The 24,233-nt window shown below is 45.2% G+C and overlaps 1 protein-coding gene across 1 annotated transcript in view; it reads left to right on the forward strand.

Annotated features, from left to right (window-relative positions):
• Nucleotides 1-23,648, forward strand: part of FTCD (formimidoyltransferase cyclodeaminase) — a 29,263-nt gene extending 5,615 nt beyond the window's left edge. Inside the window, exons 5-14 of the mRNA XM_058164805.1 lie at nucleotides 1,229-1,408; nucleotides 1,601-1,738; nucleotides 13,394-13,525; nucleotides 14,202-14,263; nucleotides 15,671-15,800; nucleotides 18,194-18,355; nucleotides 18,604-18,647; nucleotides 20,718-20,856; nucleotides 21,036-21,131; nucleotides 22,653-23,648. Coding sequence (XP_058020788.1) covers nucleotides 1,229-1,408; nucleotides 1,601-1,738; nucleotides 13,394-13,525; nucleotides 14,202-14,263; nucleotides 15,671-15,800; nucleotides 18,194-18,355; nucleotides 18,604-18,647; nucleotides 20,718-20,856; nucleotides 21,036-21,131; nucleotides 22,653-22,739 — 1,170 coding nt within the window. The 3' untranslated portion in view covers nucleotides 22,740-23,648. The remainder of the gene's footprint in view (nucleotides 1-1,228; nucleotides 1,409-1,600; nucleotides 1,739-13,393; nucleotides 13,526-14,201; nucleotides 14,264-15,670; nucleotides 15,801-18,193; nucleotides 18,356-18,603; nucleotides 18,648-20,717; nucleotides 20,857-21,035; nucleotides 21,132-22,652) is intronic.
• The last annotated feature ends 585 nt before the right edge of the window (nucleotides 23,649-24,233 follow it).

Consider the following 24,233-nt stretch of genomic DNA (forward strand, 5'->3'; position numbering starts at 1 on the left):
GCAATACACAAGGAGGGGATATTTTCCTAAGACCTCACAATTCAAGAATAACAATGTTAATTTGGATTGCCAACAAAGTCCTATCTGTGATAAAAATTGCTTTCTCCTTTGAGCCCAAATGTCAGTAGATCCAGATCTCTGGGGCATCTCCCTCCTTCCTTTCTCTTTCCCTCCCTTCCTCCTTCCCTGCATTTCCATCTCCTCCCTCCCTCCCTCTCCTGCTTCTCATTCCCATCTACTTCCTTCCTCCATGCTCAGGAAGGGACACGGGGCGGGGGAGAGATTGGCAGCATTGCCGGTGACTGTGCTGCTGGCAGCTGTGGGTTTCCCATGTGGGGGTGGGTGGAAGTGGTCATTCAACACAAAATTGAATCTACTGAAAATAGATAAAAACATGCAAAATTATGAATATACATTTTTAGATTAGAACTCAAATTTATTTTGTTGTAGTTCTGTTGTGGTCTAATAAAATAAATTACTCCTATAACCAAACAACTTCTTGTATTTTACTTTGCTAATCGATATGTTTAGGTATTTTCATTGCTTTGCACTGCCATAAGATATGTTGGCATTTTTGTTGGCAAAATTAATGTATGTTCCACACCCAGCTTCTTTTAATGTATGTTCCACACCCAGCTTCTTTTAAATAGTATAAGAGATTCATAGATAACAAGTAGATGCCATCTGTTGAATATTGTACAACATGTCATTACAGAATAAGTAGAAAATTTGCTTTAGTTTGATGTCTTCACACCAATGCTGATCCTGTATAAAGGCTTGCAGTTTTTTTAAAAAAATAGAAATAAATCAATATCTCCTGACCCCTTTGTAATTGTTTGGATACTTCAGCCTATAAAATAATTCCAGTTTTTAAAGAATTATTGGAAATATCAGTTATGTGTCTTCTTCACTGATGATTTCCTCTTCATTGTGTATTCCAAGTTCAACAGACTGTAGAAAATATATTAAAATCTTCTTAGTATATTTCTTATGGAGAATCAAAGCATAGCAACTATAGAACAAATTCAGTCTAGAATACTAACATCCAAGACTTAATACAATATATTGTTGTCATCCATAGAACAATAGTCTTTTCTGATTTTGAAATCACTTCAGTGTCAAATCATTTCCATAGAATGTTATTGCCCAGAAAATTATAAAATTTGGCAAAGAGCATGTTCATAGTATTAAAATAAAAGCACGCTTTACTTTCGCTCTTTATCTCAAGCTAAAAAAGGCAGAATGGACTCCTGATTTTGGTCCTGCAACCTTTGTTCCAAGATGGGGAGCCACTGTAACTGGAGCAAGAAAATTCCTCATTGCATACAACATCAACTTGCTGTGCACAAAGGAACTGGCACATCGGATAGCACTTAACATTCGGGAGCAGGGCCGTAGTAAGAACCAGGTACTCCAGGGAAGGTTGGCTTGTAAATCTTCCTATTCTGCACTCCAATGAAGTCTTAAAACAAGGCAAGACAGACATCAGATTTGTGGTTCCTGTTTTTTTTTTTTTAAAAAATAGATCAACAAATTGGAATCTAGTACAAAACACTGAACTTGTCTGCTTTTCAGAGTCTTCTCTGTTTCTCACTTACAGCCTGGGCGGTTGAAACAGGTGCAAGGCATGGGATGGTATTTGGATGAGGAAAACATTGCTCAAGTCTCTACAAATCTGTTGGATTTTGAAACCACTCCTCTTCATGTGGTCTATGAAGAAGTTTGCAAGGATGCCAAGGTGAGTGGCACAAAGATGATCAATTGAATGAACCTGAGATTGGGCTGAAGTAGAGCAAAATGCACTGGGCTTGGGGAAGTCCTGTCTGAAATTCCCCCTGAAGCCCTTTTATTCATTTCTACATAACCGTCAATGTTAGATTCGGGCAATAACGAGGCAGGAGACCAGGATAGTGACAACAGCTCTTTACTATATGGTGAACCCAGCAGCCAGTGCTGGGAAAAACCTCTCTTTATATACAGTTTAGCCGGAGGCTTCAACCAATCAGCAACGTGCTATTTTCCCGCCAAAACTTTTAAAGATACATTACACTCCTTTCCTCCCAGAAAACACTTTACCAATATTTACATAAAATTAGCATCTTATTTTTCTACGTAATCACGCAGGTAGACTGGGCGTCTCCTGACTCTTTCGGACCTGCGCAATTCACTTTCTGGGAGTGAGTCGAGCTGACCGGAGGGACTGTTTGTTCCTCTCAGCTCCTCCTCTAGCCATCCGGCCCTGGATTATTTGCAGAGTCGTCCCTGCTGTCTTCAGGATGGGCGGTTGGTGTCGCTGGACCTCCTGGAACTCAGATAAGTCTCGCGTTTGCCCGGGTTTGAGTCAGCTGTGGATTCAAACATTGGGTAGTCAGGGCCTGTTTCGTCTGTTTCTGATTTACGGTTATCGTTTCCTTATCTGGTCTATGTGGCACTTCCATACCCGGCCACCCTCTATCTCTACTAGATATGATTTTGGTCCTGTTATCTCTAGGATTTTTCCTGTTACCCAGGTCGGACCCTCCCTGTAGTTGGGTGCCCACACTAGCTCGCCTACTGCCTTCCCTCTTGATTTACCCTGTACCCCTTTGTAACCGCCTGGTGTGTAGTTTGGGTTTAAACGGCCTAGTGGGCACCTGAGCTTCCGACCCATTAATAGCTCTGCCGGGCTTCTGCCAGTTGTGACACAGGGGGTTCTGTGTTGGACGGCCAGGAAGGTATCGATTTTGGTTTGCCAGTCGCCTGGCCTGCTTCTGGACAATGCTTCCTTTGCGCTCCGAACGGGACGTTCTGCAAGGCCATTCATCGCAGGGTGGAAAGGCGCCGAGAGGACATGCGGATGCCCTCTTCTGCCAAATATCCTTCAAACTGGGTTGCCGTGAATTGTGGGCCATTATCAGAGACTAACGTGTCGGGCAACCCGTGGGTTACAAATAGGTGCCGAGGACTGAAATCACGGCCTCGGCTGTCATGGATCTCATGAGAATGATTTCCAGCCATTTGGAGTAGGCATCGACTACTACCAGAAAGGTTTGGCCGTGGAAGGGCCGGCAAAATCGATATGGATCCTAGACCAAGGGCCCTGGGGTCTCTCCATTCCCGAATCGGGGCCGTTGGGGTAGTGGTCTGGACTCCTGGCAGGCCTGGCATTTCCTACCCTTTTAGCAATTTCCGTGTCCATTAATGGCCACCACACATAGCTTCTCGCTAAACCCTTCATTCTGATGATCCCTGGGTGGCCTTCGTGAAGGAGTTCCAATACCTTTTCCCTCAATTTCTCCGGGATCACCACTCGATCCCCCCATAGCAGGCACCCCCCTTGGGCTGAGAGTTCCCCACGTTTTTTTACAAATTCTTTGAAACTTCCGCCCGGCGCAGCGGGCCAACCTCGTTGTACCCAACCAATTACAGTCCTTATTGTAATGTCCTTGTACGAAGCCCGAGCCACCTCCTTGGATGTGACTGGGCCAGAGTCCAAAGAGTCAATTAGCAGAACTGGTATCCCCGGAGTGGGGTCTTCGATAGTCTCTGGTAACGGGCATCTGCTCAGGGCGTCTGCATGCCCTAATTCCTTCCCCAGCCGGTGTAGTAATTTGTAGGAATATGCCGCTAGGAAGATAGTCCATCGGGTCAGTCTGGGCGAGAGTGCCACGGGCGTTGGGCGGTCGCCTGCCAACAACCCTAGCAAGGTCTATGGTCCGTGATGATTTCAAAATCACGACCAAATACATATTCATGGAATTTCTTTACTGAGACTATAGCCAAGGCTTCCTTATCAAGCTGGCTATAATTCCTTTCAGCTGATGACATGGTTCGGGAGTAGTATGCAATAGGGGCTTCTGTGCCATTTGGTAACCTGTGGCTGAGCACAGCCCCACCCCATAGGGAGATGCATCGCAGCTTAACACTAATGGCAGCGTGCCATTGTATTGAATAAGGAGGCTATCGCTAGATAGGAGATTCTTTACCCCTTCGAATGCCCTAGCTTCCGCCTTTCCCCAAGACCATGCAGCTGTCTTTGCTAGTAGTTTGTCCAGCGGTTCGGCAATTGTTGCCTTATTTTTTAAAAATACCGCGTAGAAATTGACCAGACCTAAGAATGCCTGCAACTCCGTTTTGTTCTTTGGGACTGGGGCCTTCCTGATGGCCCGTACCTTGCTTTCAGTGGGGTGAATCCCTTCCCTGTCTATCCGGTAGCCCAGGAATTCCACAGATTCAACCCCGATCTGGCATTTGTTCAGTTTAACTCTGAGGCCGGCAGACCGGAAAATGCCTAAAACTTTTCACAGTCTCACCCCTAATTCCTCTAGATTCTCAGCGGATACCAATACATCGTCGAAGTATGGTACCACCCCTGGTAGTCCCTGCAACAGCCGCTCCATTAGGTTCTGAAATAACCCTGGAGCCACACTAACCCCAAACTGTAACCGGGTGCACTTAAAAGCCCTCTGTGAGTCACAATTGTCTGCGCTTGGCTGTGCTGCTATCTACGGGTAGCTGTTGATAGGCTTGGGCCAAGTCTAGCTTGGCAAAACTTGCCCTTGCCCCATTGAGTGCAGTAAGTGCTGTACCACCGGACGGGTAAGCACTCTTTGCAACGCTTTGTTAAGCGTTGCCTTATAGTCAGCGCAAATCCGGACCGACCCGTCCGGTTTGACTGGGGTGACTATAGGGTCTCCCACTTAGCATGGTCAACTGGCACTAGAATTCCCTGGTTTACTAGTTTGTCCAGTTCCCGGTCAATCCTGGGCTTTAGGCTAACGGGACCCTCCTAGCCTTTAGACGGATAGGGCAACTTGGGGGTCTAGGTTAAAAGAGATAGGGGTCCCGTGTACTTGCCCAGGCAGTCTCTGAAAACGCCCCAAATTCCTTCATGAGTGCGTCTTTGAGGTCGACTTCGTTTCTGAAGATTCCAGTCACCCCATGCCCAATGCTCGGAACCAGTCCAGTCCCAACAAGCTTGGCAGGGTCCCATCGACGATGGTGATGGGCAGAGTTTTCTTGTATTGTCCATACTCGACGTGACGGACGTTACCCCTCGAACAGGGATGCGATTTCCTTGGTAGTCTTGTACCTTTAATTTCTGTGGTTGCAGCTTGTGCTTTGCGATGGCGGGTAAGGCTCTCACGAGATTGTCCCAGGACATGATCGTGATCGATGAGCCGGTGTCCACCTCCAATCGGCACGGCACCCCCTCAATCTTTGCTTTCGTAAAGATTTTTTTTTCTAGGCGTGTTGTTGCGTGACCCACTCTCACGACAGTCTGATTCAACTTCGCGCCTTTTTAAACTGACCACTCACGGGCCGCTCGCTGCTCCCGCGCCTGATTGGCCGGTTTGAATTTTTGGCGGAAGGTTGGGGTGCTCGACAGGCCTGTGCTATGTGCCCTTCCTTTCGCACGCCGACACACCGCATCCTTAAATTTGCATTGTTGTCGTTGGTGTTGCCCTCCGCAACTTGCGCAGTCACCCCGGTCTTCTTTCTCCGCCCTCCCGGTGTGGAAGACTCCTTCCTCTTCCTCACCGTCCGACTCAGCCTGGATCTCCTCATTGTGGACGGGGGTTGATTTCCCACCAGGCATTGATGCGGGCGGCTTTTGTAGGGTTTCCGCCGCTTGGGTAGACATCTCGTGAGCCCTGGCTTCGTCCAAGGTGTTTGCCAGCGTTAGGTTGCTTTTAGACAGCAGCCGCCTCCGCAAACGGATGTCCCTGACCCCGCGGATGAGTTGCTCCAGCAATGCCTCATCCAAGTCTCGGTACTCGCAATGTTTTGAGGCTTTCCTCAGGGCGGCCATGTATGCGCTGATGGACTCGCCCTCTTGCTGTCTGCGCTCCCCGAATTCGAACCGTTGCACGTACTTGGACGGCGTTGGTGCATAATGGGCTTTCAATAAAGTCTGCAGAGTTTGCCACGGTACCGACTGTACCGGCGTTGGCTCCGCCAGGGATTCTGCGGTGTCGAAAACTTCTGGACTGCAGTGGCTCAGGAAATATGCTCGTTTCCTGTTGTCTGAAACTCCTTGAAGTTCGTTCGCCTCGAGGAAGCACTCGAAACGAGCCATGTATGACCCCCATTTTTCCTTAGCTGGGTCGAATGGCGCTGGTGGTGTGTAGCCGGACATCGCTGCTTTCCGCCCCTTGTTTGCTGGGTTCGCGTCTTCCTGGTGAGTTCAGCTCTTTTCCTGGCGCTCTTAGCCTCGAGATCCCACCTTCGTCGCCAGTGTTAGATTCGGGCAATAACGAGGCAGGAGACCAGGATAGTGACAACAGCTCTTTACTATATGGTGAACCCAGCAGCCAGTGCTGGGACAAACCTCTCTTTATATACAGTTTAGCCGGAGGCTTCAACCAATCAGCAACGTGCTATTTTCCCGCCAAAACTTTTAAAGATACATTACAGTCAACCTTTCAAGGTAATCCAGAGCAGGAAACCAAAATCATGGACAGTAATACTACTTTTATTGTGATGTTACCCCAACAACATTTGGCTATTTGAAAGCAGTTATCACTCCTTCCAATTAAGTTTATTTAAGTAACATTCAAAATTACAACAGATATCCAAAATTGGATACAATCCTGCTTCAAAGTTAGGACTGTTGCAACGTCCCTGTGGTTATTTGCTCTTACAACTGACCACAGAGATGTTACATGTTTCCCATCTCTCTCCACCCACCCCACCCCACCATGACTTTGCAGTGCTTAGGCCTCCTCTCCACATGGCCATCATCCATAGCACTTACCTTTTGAAGTTCTCTGCTGGACCTGATGTTGGGGAAGGAGGGCAGGACATGTGTCCCTGAGCTGTGTGGTCATAACCATCATTTTATCCTGCCTTCTTTGGGGACAAAATGGCGATCACTAGACAAACTAGTCCTGCCCACTTATGGGTGTGACAAAATGATGGCTGCCAGATGGTTTGTTTATTTATCTTAAGAGGTCTGCACAGTGGTACAGACGCTTTTGAACACTGCAAAAGCTTCTGCAGACTGCACAGTCCTTGTTAAGGCAGCAAAATGAAGCAGTTTGTTCCTGGGCCACACAGTGGTGACCAGAATGAAGCTGCCATTTTGTGGGTAGGATAAACTGGCCTCGGCTCTGGGAGCCACACTATGCAGCCGCACAAAGAAGCAGTCCATTCCAGTGCTATGGAAAACCTCAAAAATAAGTGAGGGGAAGAGTGTTTGGCCTAGTGGGGTGAGAATCAAACCTAAGGCCTGGGTGGACAGGTAGGAATGGGAAAAGGTCTATGGGGGCCCAAGGGGGGGCTGCTCAGGGATGGGGGAGACCTTGCGAGAACTTCATTGAGAGAGCAGAAATGGGAGGGGGTTGTTAGGTGAGATGCTTCACCTCACTATGTCATGATAATGGGCAAGCTTCCCTATGGTCATATCTCAAGAATTATCAGGATATTTCAATGTATGTGGACTATTCAAAAACTTTTGCCTGTGTAGTATTTTAAGGGAAATTAGGCTATGTTTCATGGCTTTATAGATTCTGGGCATATGGCAGCTATTTCACTGCTGAGCTCATTTTGTTTTAGAATGTCTCGTCACTTGGAAAGTAAAGGCAGGATGTGAGGGCAATTTGGCTGTGGCATCTGTCACTCTATTGATCACCAGGGTTGATTTGGCTGATCTGGCTGGCTAGGTGGGTGTCCCCTTCCTCCCCCACCGCTCCATGTGTGTCCCTCCCGAAGCTGTGTGCTCAGTGGAAGAGGACGACCATCCCAGATAGAAGGAGGGTACCAATCTTCAGTCAAGGGTATATGATAGCTGCGCTCCCCTGCTAGAACCTCCAAACAAGCTCAAGAAAATAAAGGCATTTCTTTGATCTTTCTGAAAATTATATGGCTACAAAAACTGCTTCTGAGTATCCTTGTTATGGCATTTTTCTCCCCATAATGTTTCATATAGAACAGGGGTCCCCAACTCTTGGTCTGTGGACTGGCACTGGGCCACACAAATAAGCAAAGGCCTATTCGCCGGATGCAGGCAGCATGTGAAATGACACCCCCTCTAGTCTGTGGAAAAACCTCTCTCCACGGAACCGATCCCTGGTGCCCAAAATCTATAAATCAGCAATGGAAAATTTTAGATAATACTTGAAAAATGGCATTCAAAGATATGACAATATGGCAGTGGTGAAATCTGTAGAATCCTCTAGGTTATGACGCCGGCTCGTGCCTTAGCCTCAGCTGGTGCTCGCTGATTGGCTAAGGCGCGAGCTGGCTAAAAGGCGGGAACTGTGAGGCTGGCGATTGGAGCCGCCTCCTGACAGCCGGATATATAAGAGCTGTCAGAGACGGAGCGTTTTTGGGCTCTGAGGTGTTTGTTCGTTCCTGTTGAGTTGTTGTTGAGCACCGTTGGCTCTTATAATAAAAGACTGTTCTTTATTACCTGGCCTCCTCATTGCCTCCTCTCAATACGCAATACTGGCGACGAAGATGGGATCTTTACAGCGGTGATTGATAAGCCAAATAGACGCCATTTGTGAGGTATGGCCAATCAACCCTTTTTCGGGCCGTTTGAGCCAGCCACCGAATCCTGGGACACTTTTCTGGAACAATTTGAATGCTTCTTACAAGCAAATGAAACCACAGAGATGCCCAATGTTCGGAAGAAGGGATTTTTCCTCAGCCTCTGTGGCCAGGAAATGTTCGGAACAGCGAAGGCACTGGTGGCCCCACAGTTGCTGCGTGAAGTTCCGTGGGACGTTCTGGTTGATAAATTAAAAAACCATTACGCCCCAGCGCCTTCGCGAATAGCCAGAAGACATTCATTCCGCCAACGGGTGCAGAAAGAGGGGGAATCGGTGGCGAGCTATGTGGCAGCACTCCGGTCAGCCGCATCACAGTGCGAATTTCATGACCTGGACGATAACTTGCTGGAGCAGCTGGTCAGTGGAGTGCATGATTTGAGGCTCCAACGGCGGTTACTGGCCCGAAAAGAATTGACTCTAGCGTCAGCTATAGATGAAGCCCAAGCGACTGAGATGTCCGAAAAGTCAGCGACTGAAATTCATAGATTTCATGCTTCAAAACCGCCGCCCTCAGGGGAATCTGTCATTCACCATGCAGATTCAGAACTGACAGATTCCTCAGATGAAGGGGACAGCGTGAGTCGCCTAAGAATGGCGCAAAATAAGAAGCGTTCCTGGAAGCCAAAACAAGTTCCATTCAAGTGTGCAGGCTGCGGCGGTAATCACGAAAGAGCAAACTGCAGTTTCAAATCAGCAGTATGTCTGCGTTGCAATAAAAAGGGGCATTTAGCCAAAGTTTGCCGGGCCGTTTTGCCTCTGGCGGAACCCTGGCCAGAGACAGTGAAGAATAAAAAACCGTTCAGAAAACCTTTTAGCCAACGTGATGAGTGTTTTGAAGTGAACCATGCCACCTCGACTAAGCCCAGCAACAAGATTTACCTCACGGTAAATATCGAGGGGGTACCCTGTAAAATGGAGCTAGATACGGGGTCCTCCAAGTCAATAATTTCCTGGGCTACACTTGCGCCTGATGCCGGAAATGTTAAAAGTCAACTCAAGCAATGCACCATTCGACTAAAAGACTATCAAGGTCACGATTCCTGTCATCGGCTGCGATCTCTTCAAAGTTAGCCATGGCGATTCAAGGCGTCTTCCATTGGTGGTGGTAAAAGGAAATTTACCCAGCCTCCTGGGGCTTGATTGGTTTGAGGCATTCGGCCTCAACGTTCTAGGAGTCCACTCGGCTAACTCAGACGTCTGCGGGGACATCCTCCAGGAATTCACAGATGTGTTTGACGGCAAATTAGGTGAATATCGGGGAAAGCCCATCTCTTTTAATTTGGACCCCCAAATTACGCCCATTCGATTGAAGGCTAGAAGGGTGCCGTTTGCCTTGCGTCCTAAGGTAGATCAGGAGCTTGAAAAGCTTGTTGCCCAAGGAGTACTGGAACAGGTAGAACATTCCCCTTGGGAAACACCTATTGTGGTTCCCATAAAGCAGGACGGATCCATACGGATCTGTGCTGATTACAAGGGAACCATCAATAGAGCTCTACAAGCTAACCCCTACCCGGTGCCTGTGGTGCAACACTTGTTGCACTCCTTAGGCCGGGGATCCATTTTCGCAAAACTCGACCTGGCACAATGATGCAACGGCTTTGGCGCAGACTATTGTCACACACCGAGGGGCATTCAAGTGCAAATGCCTTCAATTCGGCGTTTGCGTGGCCCCCGGTTTGTTCCAATGTCTGATGGAGCGTTTGCTCCATGGGATTGAGGGTGTCGTCCCTTATTTTGACGACATCCTCATTGCAGCCAATAGTCGCGATAACCTCAGAACTAAACTCAAAGCGGTTCTGAGCAGAATCAGGGCTGCGGGGCTCAAGTTAAAAAAACATAAGTGCGTTTTTGGAGTACCTAGGGTGGAATTCCTGATTCCTTAGGACTCCCGGGCATCCACCCCACACCTCGAAAATTGAAGCAATCAGGAACGCCCACCCCTGCCAATAAAAACCGAGCTGCAGGCTTTTCTCGGTTTACTAAACTTCTACGCTATGTTTTTGCCTCATAAGGCATCCGTGGCAGAGCCTCTTCACAGACTCCTCCATGCCAAGTGCCCTTGGCAGTGGGGTCGACATGAAGAGGCGGCTTTCCGGGGCGTGGAAGGCTTGGTCACATCCTCATCTGGCTTAGGACAATATGTCCCTAGGCAGCCACTTTCGCTTTCTTGTGACGCCGCCACGGGATCGGGCTGTCTTAAGTCACATCCTGCCCAACGGCTCCGAGGCTCCAATTGCCTATTATTCCAGGACGCTCTCGGCGCCCGAGCGGAATTATAGCCAATTGGATAAGGAGGCGTTGGCAGCTGTGGCAGGAATTAAAAAATTCCATGATTATGTCTATGGGCGTTTTTTTCAATTGGTCACCGACCACAAACCTCTTTTGGGGTTATTGGCCGGTGACCGCCAAACGCCTCCTATTCTTTCGCCTCAAATGTCCAGATGGACCGAATTTTTGGCAGCATATAACTATCAACTAGTGCACAAGCCTGGCCGAGCACTAGGGCATGCTGATGCCCTTAGCCGTTGCCCGCTTCCGGAGGTCGCAATAGACCCGGCCCCCACAGCATCAGTGTTGCTCATTGACGAATGGCAGGGGCCTATCTCGGCCGCTGACGTCGCCAAGCACACTGTCTCGGATCCTACCCTGATCCGTGTTCTCGATTGGGTACGCAGGGGATGGCCCAACACAGTCATGCCCCCTGAGTTCGTGCCTTTTCAGCGTAGGCAACATGAATTGTCTGCGTTGAAAGGCTGCCTAGTCTGGGGAAATAGAGTAGTTGTACCCAAGGAGCTAAGGGTACCAATATTACAGAGCCTTCATGAGGCACACCCTGGCATCGTGCGCATGAAGGCATTGGCCCGCAGCTACGTCTGGTGGCCCAAGCTGGACCAGGACATCGAGCTGTGGGTTTCCAAATGCCAGCGCTGCCAGCTCTCCAGGCCAGTTGCACCTGCAGCCCCGATCAGGGACTGGGAAGGCCCCAAGGCGCCTTGGTCCAGAGTCCATTTGGACTTCGCTGGACCATACATGGGCCAGACCTTTCTAGTGGTCGTGGATGCCTACTCCCGCTGGGTGGAATTGGCACGCATGCCCTCCACCACGGCGGAAGCCACCATCAGAGTGTTAGAACAGCTCTTTGCCACCCATGGGTTGCCCGACGTCATAGTGACAGATAACGGGCCCCAATTCACAGCGGCACCCTTCCAAACCTTCTTGGCCCAGCGTGGCATTCGCCACGCACCCACGGCTCCGTTCCACCCGGCAGCTAACGGACGGGCAGAACGGGCCGTAAGATCGGCCAAAGAAGCATTAGGCCGGTTAGGGCCTACTGATTGGCATACCAGAGTCTGCCAGTATCTCCTGGCACAACACGCTACGCCCTGCCCCACTTCCAATCTAAGCCCCGCGGAATTATTAATGGGACGCCGGATCAGGACAACTCTGGACCAGCTGCACCCTTCGTACTGCCCGGAGAGGTTGCCGGATTGAGGGTGTGGTACGAGGACATTCGGAATTGGGGATCCAGTTTTTGCACAAAACTATGGGGCGGCGCCCAAATGGGTGGCCGGCCACGTAATAACCATAACGGGACCCTGTTCTTACAGGGTCCGGTTGGAAGACGGGCGAGAATGGAGGTGACACATAAATCAACTACGGCGGCGACCAACGTTACCCCCCTACGGGCATACCAGCCACTCTCCGCCAAGCCAAGACCAAGACCTGCATTTTCCACCAAGCCTCTCCATGCCTAACGGAGAACCCTGCCAGGCCTCCCGTTCAGCAGACACTAATTCAGATGACTACCAGGCCTCCGCCCCACGGCAAACTGTTTCGGAGGGACACCAACCCTCTAAAACCGGAGCGTTCTCGTCGGGGGACTTACCGGGAGATCCAGGATTCCGGACATCAGCGAGGCCTCCAGTAGCAGCAAGGGCAACACCCCCGGCCAACTTCCAAAAAGTTGCGGCCGCTCCTCTTGGGCTGGGCTCCGCCCCTGTTCTAAGACGATCAGGGCGGAGCCGACGCCGGCCGGCGTATTTGTCCGACTACGCATGCGCTTGCTGGGAGGGAAGGGGTGTAGAATCCTCTAGGTTACGACGCCGGCTCGTGCCTTAGCCTCAGCTGGTGCTCGCTGATTGGCTAAGGCGCGAGCTGGCTAAAAGGCGGGAACTGTGAGGCTGGCGATTGGAGCCGCCTCCTGACAGCCGGATATATAAGAGCTGTCAGAGACGGAGCGTTTTTGGGCTCTGAGGTGTTTGTTCGTTCCTGTTGAGTTGTTGTTGAGCGCCGTTGGCTCTTATAATAAAAGACTGTTCTTTATTACCTGGCCTCCTCATTGCCTCCTCTCAATACGCAATTTTTTTACTACTGGTTCTCTGGGGGTGGCTTGGTGGGTGTGGCGTAGCTTGGTGAGTGTGGCAAGGGAAGGATACTGCAAAATCTCCATTCCCACCCCACTCCTGGGGCCAGCCAGAGGGGTTATTTGCCGGTTCTCTGAACTACTCAAAGCTTTTGCTACTGGTTTGCCGAACTGCTCAAAATTTCCACTACCGGTTTCCAGAACCTGTCAGAACCTGCTGGATTTCATCACTGCAATATGGCTATAATATGTAACAATGTTGTGGTAATGAAATATTCCAGTTGTTGTAAACTAGTGATATTACTGGAGTGATGTATATGAATACAACAGCTGAAAATGAAAAGCAGTTCTGGGTAGATCTGCTAGGAGGGATGTTCTGAGGTGATGCTGCTTACATTTTTTCCTGATTGAGATCTAATGCCTCAGCCTCTGTGGACATGGCTCCTGGGACTTCTTGGACTTTAGGCTGACTATAAAATATCTGTTTTATTTCTAGGCTCTCAGTCTGCCAGTGGTAGGATCTCAGCTAGTGGGACTGATTCCTAAAAAGGCCATGTTAGATGCGGCAGAATTTTATATCAAGAAAGAAAATGTCTTCATCCTTGAGGAGGAACATAAAATTAGACTGGTAACTTTTGATATCCATTTATATCTTGGTTTTATATAACAGAAAAGTTAAAAAAAACCTCATGTGTCCTATAAAATGCATTAAGTTGGATGTTCATTACCTCAAACTGCAGTGAATGGTTTTCCTTTAATTTCTCATGACAGATATTTCTAAGCTCTTAGTTTGAAGATACTTTTTATTCCTTTGTTATTACCTAACATACCTTTCTAGAGAATGGGATCCTGCACTATGTTAAATCACAATGTGGTTTGTTTGGTTTTATCATGTTGTGTAAATCTAGTCAACTGTGATTTATCTAGTACAGGTGTTGGCAGCCAACGGCTCCGGAGCCACATGTGGCTCTTTGACCCCTCTCCTGTGGCTCTCTACCAACCTGCTCTCCACCTCTCCATCCTGAGACAGTGGCCCAACCCGGCTGTGGCCAAAGCTAACTTCACTAACATGAGGGCTGGCGGGGTGGGAATGGGATCCAGGAGGAGAGTACGACGGAAAGGGGGACAGGCCCACAGCTGAGGAGCGAGCACAAGCCGTGGCAGCGGTATCTGTCCCGATACTTAGCAGTCTACATTACACTGCTCAGTGTAATGTCAGTGAAAAATAAAGGAACAGAAGACCCTCATCTGTTTCAAATGCCAATTTCTATTTAATAATATGAATTTTTATTCTTCAATCTCAGGTAATTAATCGATTGGGCTTGGATTCTTTGTCTCCATTCAGTCCTAAGGAGCGCATAATTGAGTATGGATATTTTCATTTTCTTACAGTTGGTTGTATGGTGATAGTGCATGTCTGAAGACTTTGGCTGGATGGGTGATATATGGATTTTTAATTGAAGTTAACATACATAACATAACATAACATCAGAGTTGGAAGGGACCTTGGAGGCCTTCTAGTCCAACCCCCTGCCCAGGCAGGAAACCCTCATATATTGTGTATATATAGGTCTTAACCTATGGAGCCAGAGATAAAAGTGCAATCTGGAGAAACAAACATTATCTGCTAGTTCTTAACTTTTTCAGAAGAATGGTCAAGTTTCAAAAAAGCATGTTGTATATCTTAAGCACAAGTTAAAAGATGCAATTCATTTCCAGTTTATAATTATGCAAATGTGTTGCACCTGTTTAAGATTTAATTAAATACTTTTTTTTATTCAAAAAGTTTTACAAAAAATTTCCCCCCCTTTCCCCCAGCCCCCCTCCCCTCTCCCTTCACAAATAATTACTTCACTTAATTAAGTATTATTTAATTCACATAACATTATGATACCAAGAGATCTGCTTTTGCTTGGGAAACTCAAAACCATATTCCAAGTGAGCAAATTTTTTACATTTTTCTGGCTCAAATAATGTCTTGTTACTTTGGATCATTTTCTCATCCAAAAATCTGTATTCCTATATCTGGCAGAGAGATGTCTGAGTACACTCCTTTCTTGACTTCACTTTGTTTTTAATCAGCAGCATTTTATAGTACCAACGGAAGAGAATATTTGTACATCAGGGTTGAAATGTGGGATCCAAGGGTAAAATGCTACCGGTTCCCACCGGTTCCAGCTAACTGGTAGTTAAAAAAAAGCTACCAGTTCGTCCAAACTGGTATTTCCAAAAATCAGCTATGCCGTGGGATTTATATTCTCTAGAAAGCAGGAAATCCTGCTTTCTAGCGAATATAAATTGTGCGGCACAGCTGTTCCCCCCCTCGAGGTTCTACTTACCTTCTTAAACCTCCTTTTTCCACACAAAGAGCGCGTTTGGTGCACACTGTGTATGCGCATGCACAGTGTGCATTTAGTGTGCATTGTGCATTTGTACGCAGCATGTGTTTGGTGTGAAATGTGGATGGGCGTGCGCAGCATGCATTTGGTGCACACTGTGCAGGGGTGCACACAGCACGTATTTGGCACACACCGTGCAGCGAACTGGTGGCAAACCACAGAGGATCTCACCACTGGTGGGATCCTTGGTGTTCTCTAACTTGGTTGTTTTCTTGCAGGCATTTCTTTGCCAGACTAGGTGCACCAATGATGTTACCTAGTCTGGTAATGAAATATCTGCAAGAAAACCCCCAAACTCAGAGAACACCAAGGACTGAACAGCATTTTAAAGTTTCTGAAAGTGATTTTTTTCAAATGCTTTTTACTTTTGGAAGGGACATGGTGGAGGACGACAAAGAAAAAGGCTGTCTAGTGTCTTTGTCTCTTCACACCTTTGTGCAGAAAGTTGGTGCAAGATCAGCTGCTCCTGGAGGAGGATCAGTATCAGCAGCAATATCATCTCTGGTATGTAGCTACTTCAATACCCCATTTTAAAACTATTATTCTAAACAGTGATTCCACACAGGACTTCTCCTGTAATGCTGATGCTGAGCTTCATCAGCAAGATTTGAAATTTGAAAATAAATTGCTCTCAGCCAATGCTGAGTTCAAACTTTTCCTGTTTTTGATCATCCTTGGAAATACTTATTCTGTATTTTTGTTTGAGTGTAGCTAAAAGATTGCTTCTTGATCTGCCAGCCAAATGACATTGAAATCAACACCTGAGGAAATTTTTCTATATCTATGAGCCATAGACACACACAGTCCAGAAATTAATTCAATCAATTATACTGTAATTATGCTTATGCTCTTCCTTCAGCTTTACTTTACAGATCTGTGAAGGTAATAATAAAGTTACTTTTTCATCATCATTTTAACTGTGAACTGTTGTTAATTGCTGCAGTCGCTAAATGAGAACTACATGTAGTTCAAAATAATATGGATATCCAAAAATATTAACTAATATCTCAAAATCAGATCGTTACGTGCAATTACTTTTTCCCAGAACATCACTACATCACAGTTTTAGAGCAAGAAAATTTACAGCAATGACAAGAAAATTTTATTTGGAGTAGAATTGGAGTAGAATAAATCATTATACAAGTTTCAAAAAAGAAATGTGGCCTTGCTCTTCCAAATTTTAAACTGTATTCTAGAATAAGCTGTTTGACAGCAGAATGTTACTATTGGAAGGAGTTGGCCTAGCTAGCGGGCTCCAGATGGTACAGTTGCGCCCCTTTCTAGACCGGGATGCCTTGTGCACAGTCACTCACGCCCTCATGACATCTCGTCTGGATTACTGCAATGCTCTCTACATGGGGCTCCCCTTGAGGGGCACCCGGAGGCTTCAGTTAGTCCAGAATGCGGCTGCGCGGGTGATAGAGGGAGCCCCTCGTGGCTCCCGTGTGACACCTATCCTGCACAGACTGCACTGGCTACCTGTGGCCTTCCGGGTGCGCTTCAAGGTTTTGGTGACCATCTTCAAAGCGCTCCATGGCATAGGGCCGGGCTACCTACGGGACCGCCTACTGCTACCGAATACCTCTCACCGACCCGTGCGCTCTCACAGAGAGGGACTCCTCAGGGTGCCGTCAGCGAGACAGTGTCGTCTGGCGACACCCAGGGGAAGGGCCTTCTCTGTGGGCTCCGCCTCTGGAACGAACTCCCCTCAGGACTTCGTCAACTTCCGGACCTCCGAACCTTCCGTCGCGAGCTTAAAACACATTTATTCATCTGCGCAGGACTGGACTAGATTTTAAATTTATAGGGGTTTTAATTGGTTTTAATATTTATACTATTTTTAATAATTGGCTTTTAGAATAAGTTTTTTAATGGTTATCTTAATTTGTACATATATGTTTTTATTTGCCTGTGAACCGCCCTGAGTCCTTCGGGAGATATGAATAAATAAATAAATAAATAAATAAATAATAAATAAAAGAGGAACACATCCTGAAAAGCAAATTATAAAATAAAGCTTGACAAAAATATGGAACTCTTCTTGGAAAATAATGCCCAATAATTTTACCATTAGCCTTTTTTGAGAATACTTTTCATGTTGGAGATGACTACAGTAAGAAAAGTATAATTACATATGCAAACATGGAATAGACTAAAGACAAAGAAAGAATTTGATGTACAAAGACAAACTGCTGGAAGAATAAAATCTGACTTCAGAAATGAGGGACATTAAGAAAACGACAGAATTTGAAATCCTTATTGAAAATCAAGATTATCTATATATAACCTTCTAATTAGTTCTGATACGGGGACAAAACAAATGAAAGCATTTATGTTAAATTGGATGCAAAACTTCAAAGACATTGTCTCAATACAACAATGGGAAGACTTATTGAAGAAGCTATGATCTGAGAGAAAACTGGTATAAAAAAATTTACAGATTGTATACAGCTCCATCAATAATGGCCAAAGCAATCAAATTATATGGTAATCAGAGCTGGAAATGCCACAAGGCAGAAGAAACATTCTGCCATATGTGGTGGATATGCAAAGCTTTGGAAAGACACACCACCATTCAGAGAATGTCAGGATCAGGGACGGATTGGGGAGGGTGTACCAGGGTGCAAGAGGGTTCAAGGGTTGGGGAAGGTGCCCAGAGTGAACAAGTGTTAGATAAGGAACTCTCTCTCCCTCTCCCCCCCCTCTCCCTGTCTCCCTCTCCCTCCCCCTCTCCTTCTCACTCTCCTCTGCAAGCAGTTTTTCTCCCCAGTATTTTGATGTAACATAAAAAGTCCCTGCCGCCTGGTGATTGGTGAAATTAGGAAAGTGTAGACATATTGCCTTTTTCCCCTCCTGTGTGACAAAGGCATTTCAGAACATCAGGTCTCTCCTTCTAGGGAGCAGCACTTGGTTGCATGGTGGGATTAATGACATATGGAAAACGTCAATTTGAGGACCTGGACCCAGTTATGAGGCAACTCATACCCCCGTTTCATCAGGCCATGAATCAACTAATTGCTATAGTAGATAGGGACTCCTTGGCATTCAGCAGCTACATGGTGAGTGAAATGTTCATACTTTCAGCAACTCTGTATTTTGTGCATCTTGTATCTTTGGATAGAAGAATGTGGGATGGAGTTGGGGAGTTTTTTGCTTTTTGCTTGATGAAGGCTGTATTTTTGGGGAAAAGGTGGAGTGCATATGAAAGGTAAGGTGAAAATAAGTTCTGGGAATCTATCTTACAGCCTCACCCTCCATTCCTGTTCCATAGAATAATAGCCTAAATATGTGTTTGTGTTCTCTACAGGATGCTATGAAACTTCCTAAGCAGACCTCTGAGGAGAAAGAGAGGTATTACTGGGCCTTTTGTTCAGATGAAACTACAGTACTTGCTTTCATAGCAGTTCAGAAGTTGCTCAAAATATTCCAAAATGTACATTTTGATGAAATTCTATGGTTACTTGTTAAAGGTTCTTAGTACATTTCATAAATCCTAAGTGATTTGTGAGTGATTGAACCTCATAAATCCAGTCTAAGGTTGTTTAAAAAACCTGTTTAAAGTGCAGCAGGACAGGGAATTCAACATTTGGCCAATGAACTGCCTGCAGATCAGCTGACCAGCAGAGAAATGCAAGGTGCTCCTTCGTTTCCTTCTCTCTCCATATCCAGGATTGCTGACTTTCCTGTGTGGATGGAAGTAGAAATGGGTTTTGTTCCCTGGGGCTGATGAGAAAAAGCAAAAAGTCTTAGGCTTCCTCTTTCCTGCCCAAGTTCAGCTGTTTTAGGAAATGATGCAAATGATTATCTTGGAGTGGAGAAAGCTCCATGCAGTGTCCACTATTGAATATTGTGACCAATGTGATCTTTGAAGACAAAACTTTTTCTATCCTACTCTAGGCGTCAGACTGCCCTTTATTAAATTCTGTAAAGAAATTCTCAGTGGGTGACAATGTTTGTTCATCTGTTGATCTAGTATATTGTATGCTATACTTGGGAGTTGGGACTAATGTTGTGGTCTCCTGTGTTCTAGCCTGACGCCTCAACCATTACATCAAACTGGCTCTCATGTCCCATGTAGGGCCATGCAAATTTTCTTAGAAAAGAAGAACTGATAGTTTAGCTTCATATGTTGTAAAGAAAATAGTAATATTCCTACTTTGCAAGATAAAGATGTTTTTAAGCAATGAAGAGAAAAGAAGGAAAACCTTATGGAGTGAGCAAGTAAGGAGCTCTTGCTTCACACAGGGGAGAAATAGTCACTGAAAGATGTAATGGCTGAATGGGTTATGAGTTTCTCATTGTAAGGATAGCTCAGACTACTGTTGCATTAATTGCACAATTATAAAAGAAAAGAAACTAAGTAGAAAATATAGCAGATCTTCAGTCTAGGAGGAGATAGCTGCATAGGACAATGACCTGGAGCCGGAGCCAAGGGGACAGGTGAGACCCTCTAGCCCAGGAGTCTGCAACCTTAAACACTCAAAGAGCCATTTGGACACGTTTCCCACAGAAAAGAAAACACAGGAAGCCAACAATTTAACAATCGGTGTGACTGGGTGGGCATGGCCAACTCAATGTTACTCAGTCCCACCCAGTCACATGACTCCCCCAGCCACGCCCACCCAGCCGGTCATTAGGGCAGAGAACCAGTTGTTAAATTATTTGCCATGCCCTGCCATGCTGCACCCCTCCCCTCCCAGACCCTCTTGCCACATATGGCCTTGGGTTTATTCTTCATCTCTCTCTGTCTCTCTCTGTCTCTCTCTGTCTCTGACTCTCTCTCCACTCCCCCTCCCTTTCTTTTTCTCTCTCCCTCTCTCTCTCCTCTCTCTTTCTCTCTCTCCCTCCCTCTCCTCTCTCTTTCCCTCTGTCTCTGTCTCCTCTTTCTCTCTCTCTTTCACTTTCTCTCCTTTCTTTCTTTCTCTCTCTGTCTCTGTCTTCTCTCTCCTCTCTCCCTTCCTCTCTCTTTCTGTCTCCTCTCTCTTTTTCTCTCCTCTCCCTGTCTCTCCTCTCTCTGTGTGTCTCTTTCCCTCTCTCTTCCTTCTCTCCTCTTTCTCTCTGTCTCATCTCTCTTTCCCTTTCTCTTTCTCCATCTCCCTCCCTCTTTGTCTCTCTTCTCTCTTTCTCCCTCTCTTTCTTTCTCCTCTCTCTGTCTCTCGTTCTTTCTCTCTCTTTCTCTCCTCTTTCTCTCTTCTCTCTCTCTTTTTTTCTCTGTGCCTCCTTCCCTCCCTCTCTCTCTCTCTTGTCTCTCTTTCTCTGTTTCTTTCTTTCTCTCCTTTCTCTCTTCCCTCTCAGTCTCTCTCTTTACCTCCTCTGTTTTTATTGCAAGATAGATGGTTTTACAGTTTGCTTCTTTTGGCTTTCCCTGGGTTGGGATTGTCCTCCCAGATTTATTTCATTGTTTTCATTCCCTGTCTGCAGGCGTACAGCAGCCATGCAGCTAGGCCTGAAGAATGCTGTTGATGTCCCTTTCTCTTTGGCAGAAAAAGTTAACTCTTTATGGCCTTTTTTGAAAGAAATGGCACAGCATGGAAACATAGCCTGCAAATCAGATATTCAGGTATTTGTGCTGCCCAGTCTGAGGCAGACTGGACAGAGCTGATCTTCAGTTGTGCAACTAATTATTTCATTGAGTTGAACTCTTGTCATAAATTGGTTGAGGCCATAGTTGACTGCATCAAGTTGGTAGGTTCCATTCCCCCTGGTCACTGGCTTCTCTTCTCCTGTTACTGATTTTAGGTGGCAGCTAAAGCTTTAGAAGCAAGTGTGTTTGGAGCCTATTTCAATGTCATCACCAACTTGAAAGATATAACAGATGAAGATTTCACACAACAGGTAGGAATTGTTCACATTTGCTTAGAACTATGGACAATTTAGCATTAGTTTGAAACAGCTCTGCAGCTATATTAAGATTGGTTGAGATTATTTGGATTCTGTGTGGTTTGAGCTGGACTGGAGGGCTGGTTGTTAGAAGGATAATGGAGGAGGCAGAGACAAGCAAGTGACAACAGCTCTCTTTATTAGAGTGAGACTTCAGCAAGGGGCATCGGTAGAAGGTGCCCCTTTTATGTACCTGGCTGAAACACTAGCCAATGAGATTTGAATGTTTTCCCGCTGGGGTATCTACCAATAGGGTTGTATACAACACTGGTGACTCCCTTGCTAGACTGCTTTTTTTACATTTTTCTCTAAGATAACAGACACTTGACAGAAGGTGTTTTCCAGATGACTTAGATCAGGGGTGTCAAACTCACATTGTCACAGCAGCATCATGTGATGTATCATGACTTTTTCCCCCTTCAGTAAACCAGGCATGGGCATGGCCAGTGTGTGACACATTTGGCCCGTGGGCCGCAGGTTTGACAGCCCTGACTTAGATGATGGCATTCTTTAAGTCAAGGGTTTCAATCACAGTTTCACAGTTAAGGAAAGTCTAAGAGATAACATATGATACAGTTTTTAGACAGATGTCAACCAGGTCTAACAGACATTGTCCCCTCTCTCAATCTTAGTTTGAGTTCATGCATTAGAACTTATTTTTAACTGTGCCTTACTTAGTTCAAGTATGGTAGGGAATGAATGCTTCACCACAATGACTCAAGAAATTCACTAAACATCCCCCTCATGACAAAGACCTCACTTCCCTTAGAGATTGTTTCTCTACTTTGGCAACTTTAAAATGTGTGGACTTCAACTTCCATAATTCTTCAACCAGCATTCCTGGCTGAGGCATTCTGGGAGTTGAAGTCTTAAGGTTGAAGTCTTAAAATCTTAAAGTTGCCAAAGTTGGGAAATAGTGCCTTAGACTAGAGCTGCTTGTCAGGGATTTGTCAATTTTAGCCGGTCTTTTGAGTCAAAATAGTTTTAAAAGGACAAGTTCCCACCTCACCCTGTTATTGTCTCATGTCTCCTTCCTCATCCTCCTACATTTTTTTCTTCCTGTTATTTTGCTTTATTGCTTCACGCTAATTGGCTACTCTTGAGATCTACATGTTGTGTTTAAACCACATTTTATGCACGGTAATCACTATGGTAGCTGACCTACGTTCCATTCTGAGAATCTGATCTTCCTTTGTTTATTTTGCTATACTTATGTATTATATTTATGCTATAGTTTTTGTAAAATCTTATCATATTATATTACACAGTCTGAAATCAATCCAGGAAAAAATCCTTTCCTTACTGTACCTGGCAACTGAATTGCAGTGCCCTCACAAAATGTGTTCAAATAGGATAATTAAAGCCTCACTATGCAAAATACCACTCCTTCATAAGTAATTCAGGACTAAAGTAAGTAATTCTCTGTCTCTCTGCATCTCTCTGTCTCTGTCTATGTTTCTCTCTTCCCTTTTGCAGATGCACAGGAATATTTCATACTTCTTGGAGGAAGCCCAAAAGAATACAACAGTTATCCTAGATCATCTGGACAAGCGGGCAACATGAAATATTGTATCTACAACCAATTGGTTAAACATAAAATTCTTATCTATAATACTGTTCAGCTACATTCAGACAGATTTAACACTTTTGAGAAAAAGAAAAAAATATATAACTTACTTTCTATCCTATACGTGCATGAATTTTGTTACAAATCCAGTTTTCTGGTGTGACTAAAAGGGATCTCTTTTTGCTGCCTGTTATCCTATCTTAATAATCATGATAGCAATATGAAGCAATGTTCAAAGTCTTCTGTAGAAAGCATTAAATCTACAAAATACGAGCTATGTAGCATATTGTTTTAGCCAATATGCCAAGATTGTTAAATTAAGTAAAGTTACCGATAGGAAAATACCGAGCCCACCAGCACATTATTTCATTATTTGAATGACGAGTGTATCTTGAGTGGAATTTTGTAAAGTGGAAATAAATCATGTTGTCCTCAATAAATTCTGGCTATGAGGAGGGTTTTTTGTGTGCATCAATGCTTAGATATATATACTGCTGTGACATTATGATTATGGAAAGATGTACTGCATTTATTCTTATACTGATTACCAGGTCTCGTCATGATACTTTCTCTTTTATAAGTATATTCTTTCGTAATTCTATAAAGAATTGCTTGTGCAGTAATATTTCAGCTGACTAATGTTACCTGACGTTATTTGGAGGGCTTTGTTTTTCAAAGTAGGAATGGACAGTCTTTATACATAGACAGAACCTAGACAGAACAAGTCCCATGGAGAGCCTGCAGGAAAAGACTCTTCGCGAGCCAGTATGAGACTTCCATCTCCAGTGGGAGAAAAGAGGGCAGGGACTGGTTCTGAGGACATTCACAGTGTCAGTTTTTCTGTCATGGACATACACTGTGGTGATCAAGTGTTTGTAATCAAACAATTTTTTTTCATTACTCAAATTTTGTCAATGAGTGGGCCTTTTCACTAGGTTCAAATATTTTTTCACCTGAATAAAGAAATTGGCATGCTGTACTCCCTGCTGTATATAGCTCTCTTTTTTTGCATTTATACTTTTATTGTTTATATATAAAATACGAAGAGAAGTAGAAATGGGAAATTAGGGCAACGAAAAAGAGAGGGGAAAAAAAATGTGAGGTACGGGTGGGGGAGAAGGCACTGACTTTTGATTCTTTTTAGCATAGTACAAGATAAAAAACACTCCAGCCTCAACTTTTTGCTTTTACGCATTAATATATAACTAGTCATTTCTATAACAACAAATCTTTCTGATCAACAAAATCAAAGTTTCATTTTTTTCATCACAAGCACAAAATCCAGAAGTGATATACAAATGAAAAATGCACTTAAATATATTCTCTGAATAAAACCTATATAAAATAGAATAGAATAGAATAGAATAGAATAGAATAGAATAGAATTTTATTGGGCAGGTGTGATTGGACACACAAGGAATTTGTCTTGGTGCATATGCTCTCAGTATACATAAAAGAAAAGATACCTTCATCAAGGTACATTTACAACA

The sequence above is a fragment of the Ahaetulla prasina genome, chromosome 1, assembly GCF_028640845.1.
Source record: "Ahaetulla prasina isolate Xishuangbanna chromosome 1, ASM2864084v1, whole genome shotgun sequence".
Lineage (NCBI taxonomy): Eukaryota > Metazoa > Chordata > Lepidosauria > Squamata > Colubridae > Ahaetulla > Ahaetulla prasina.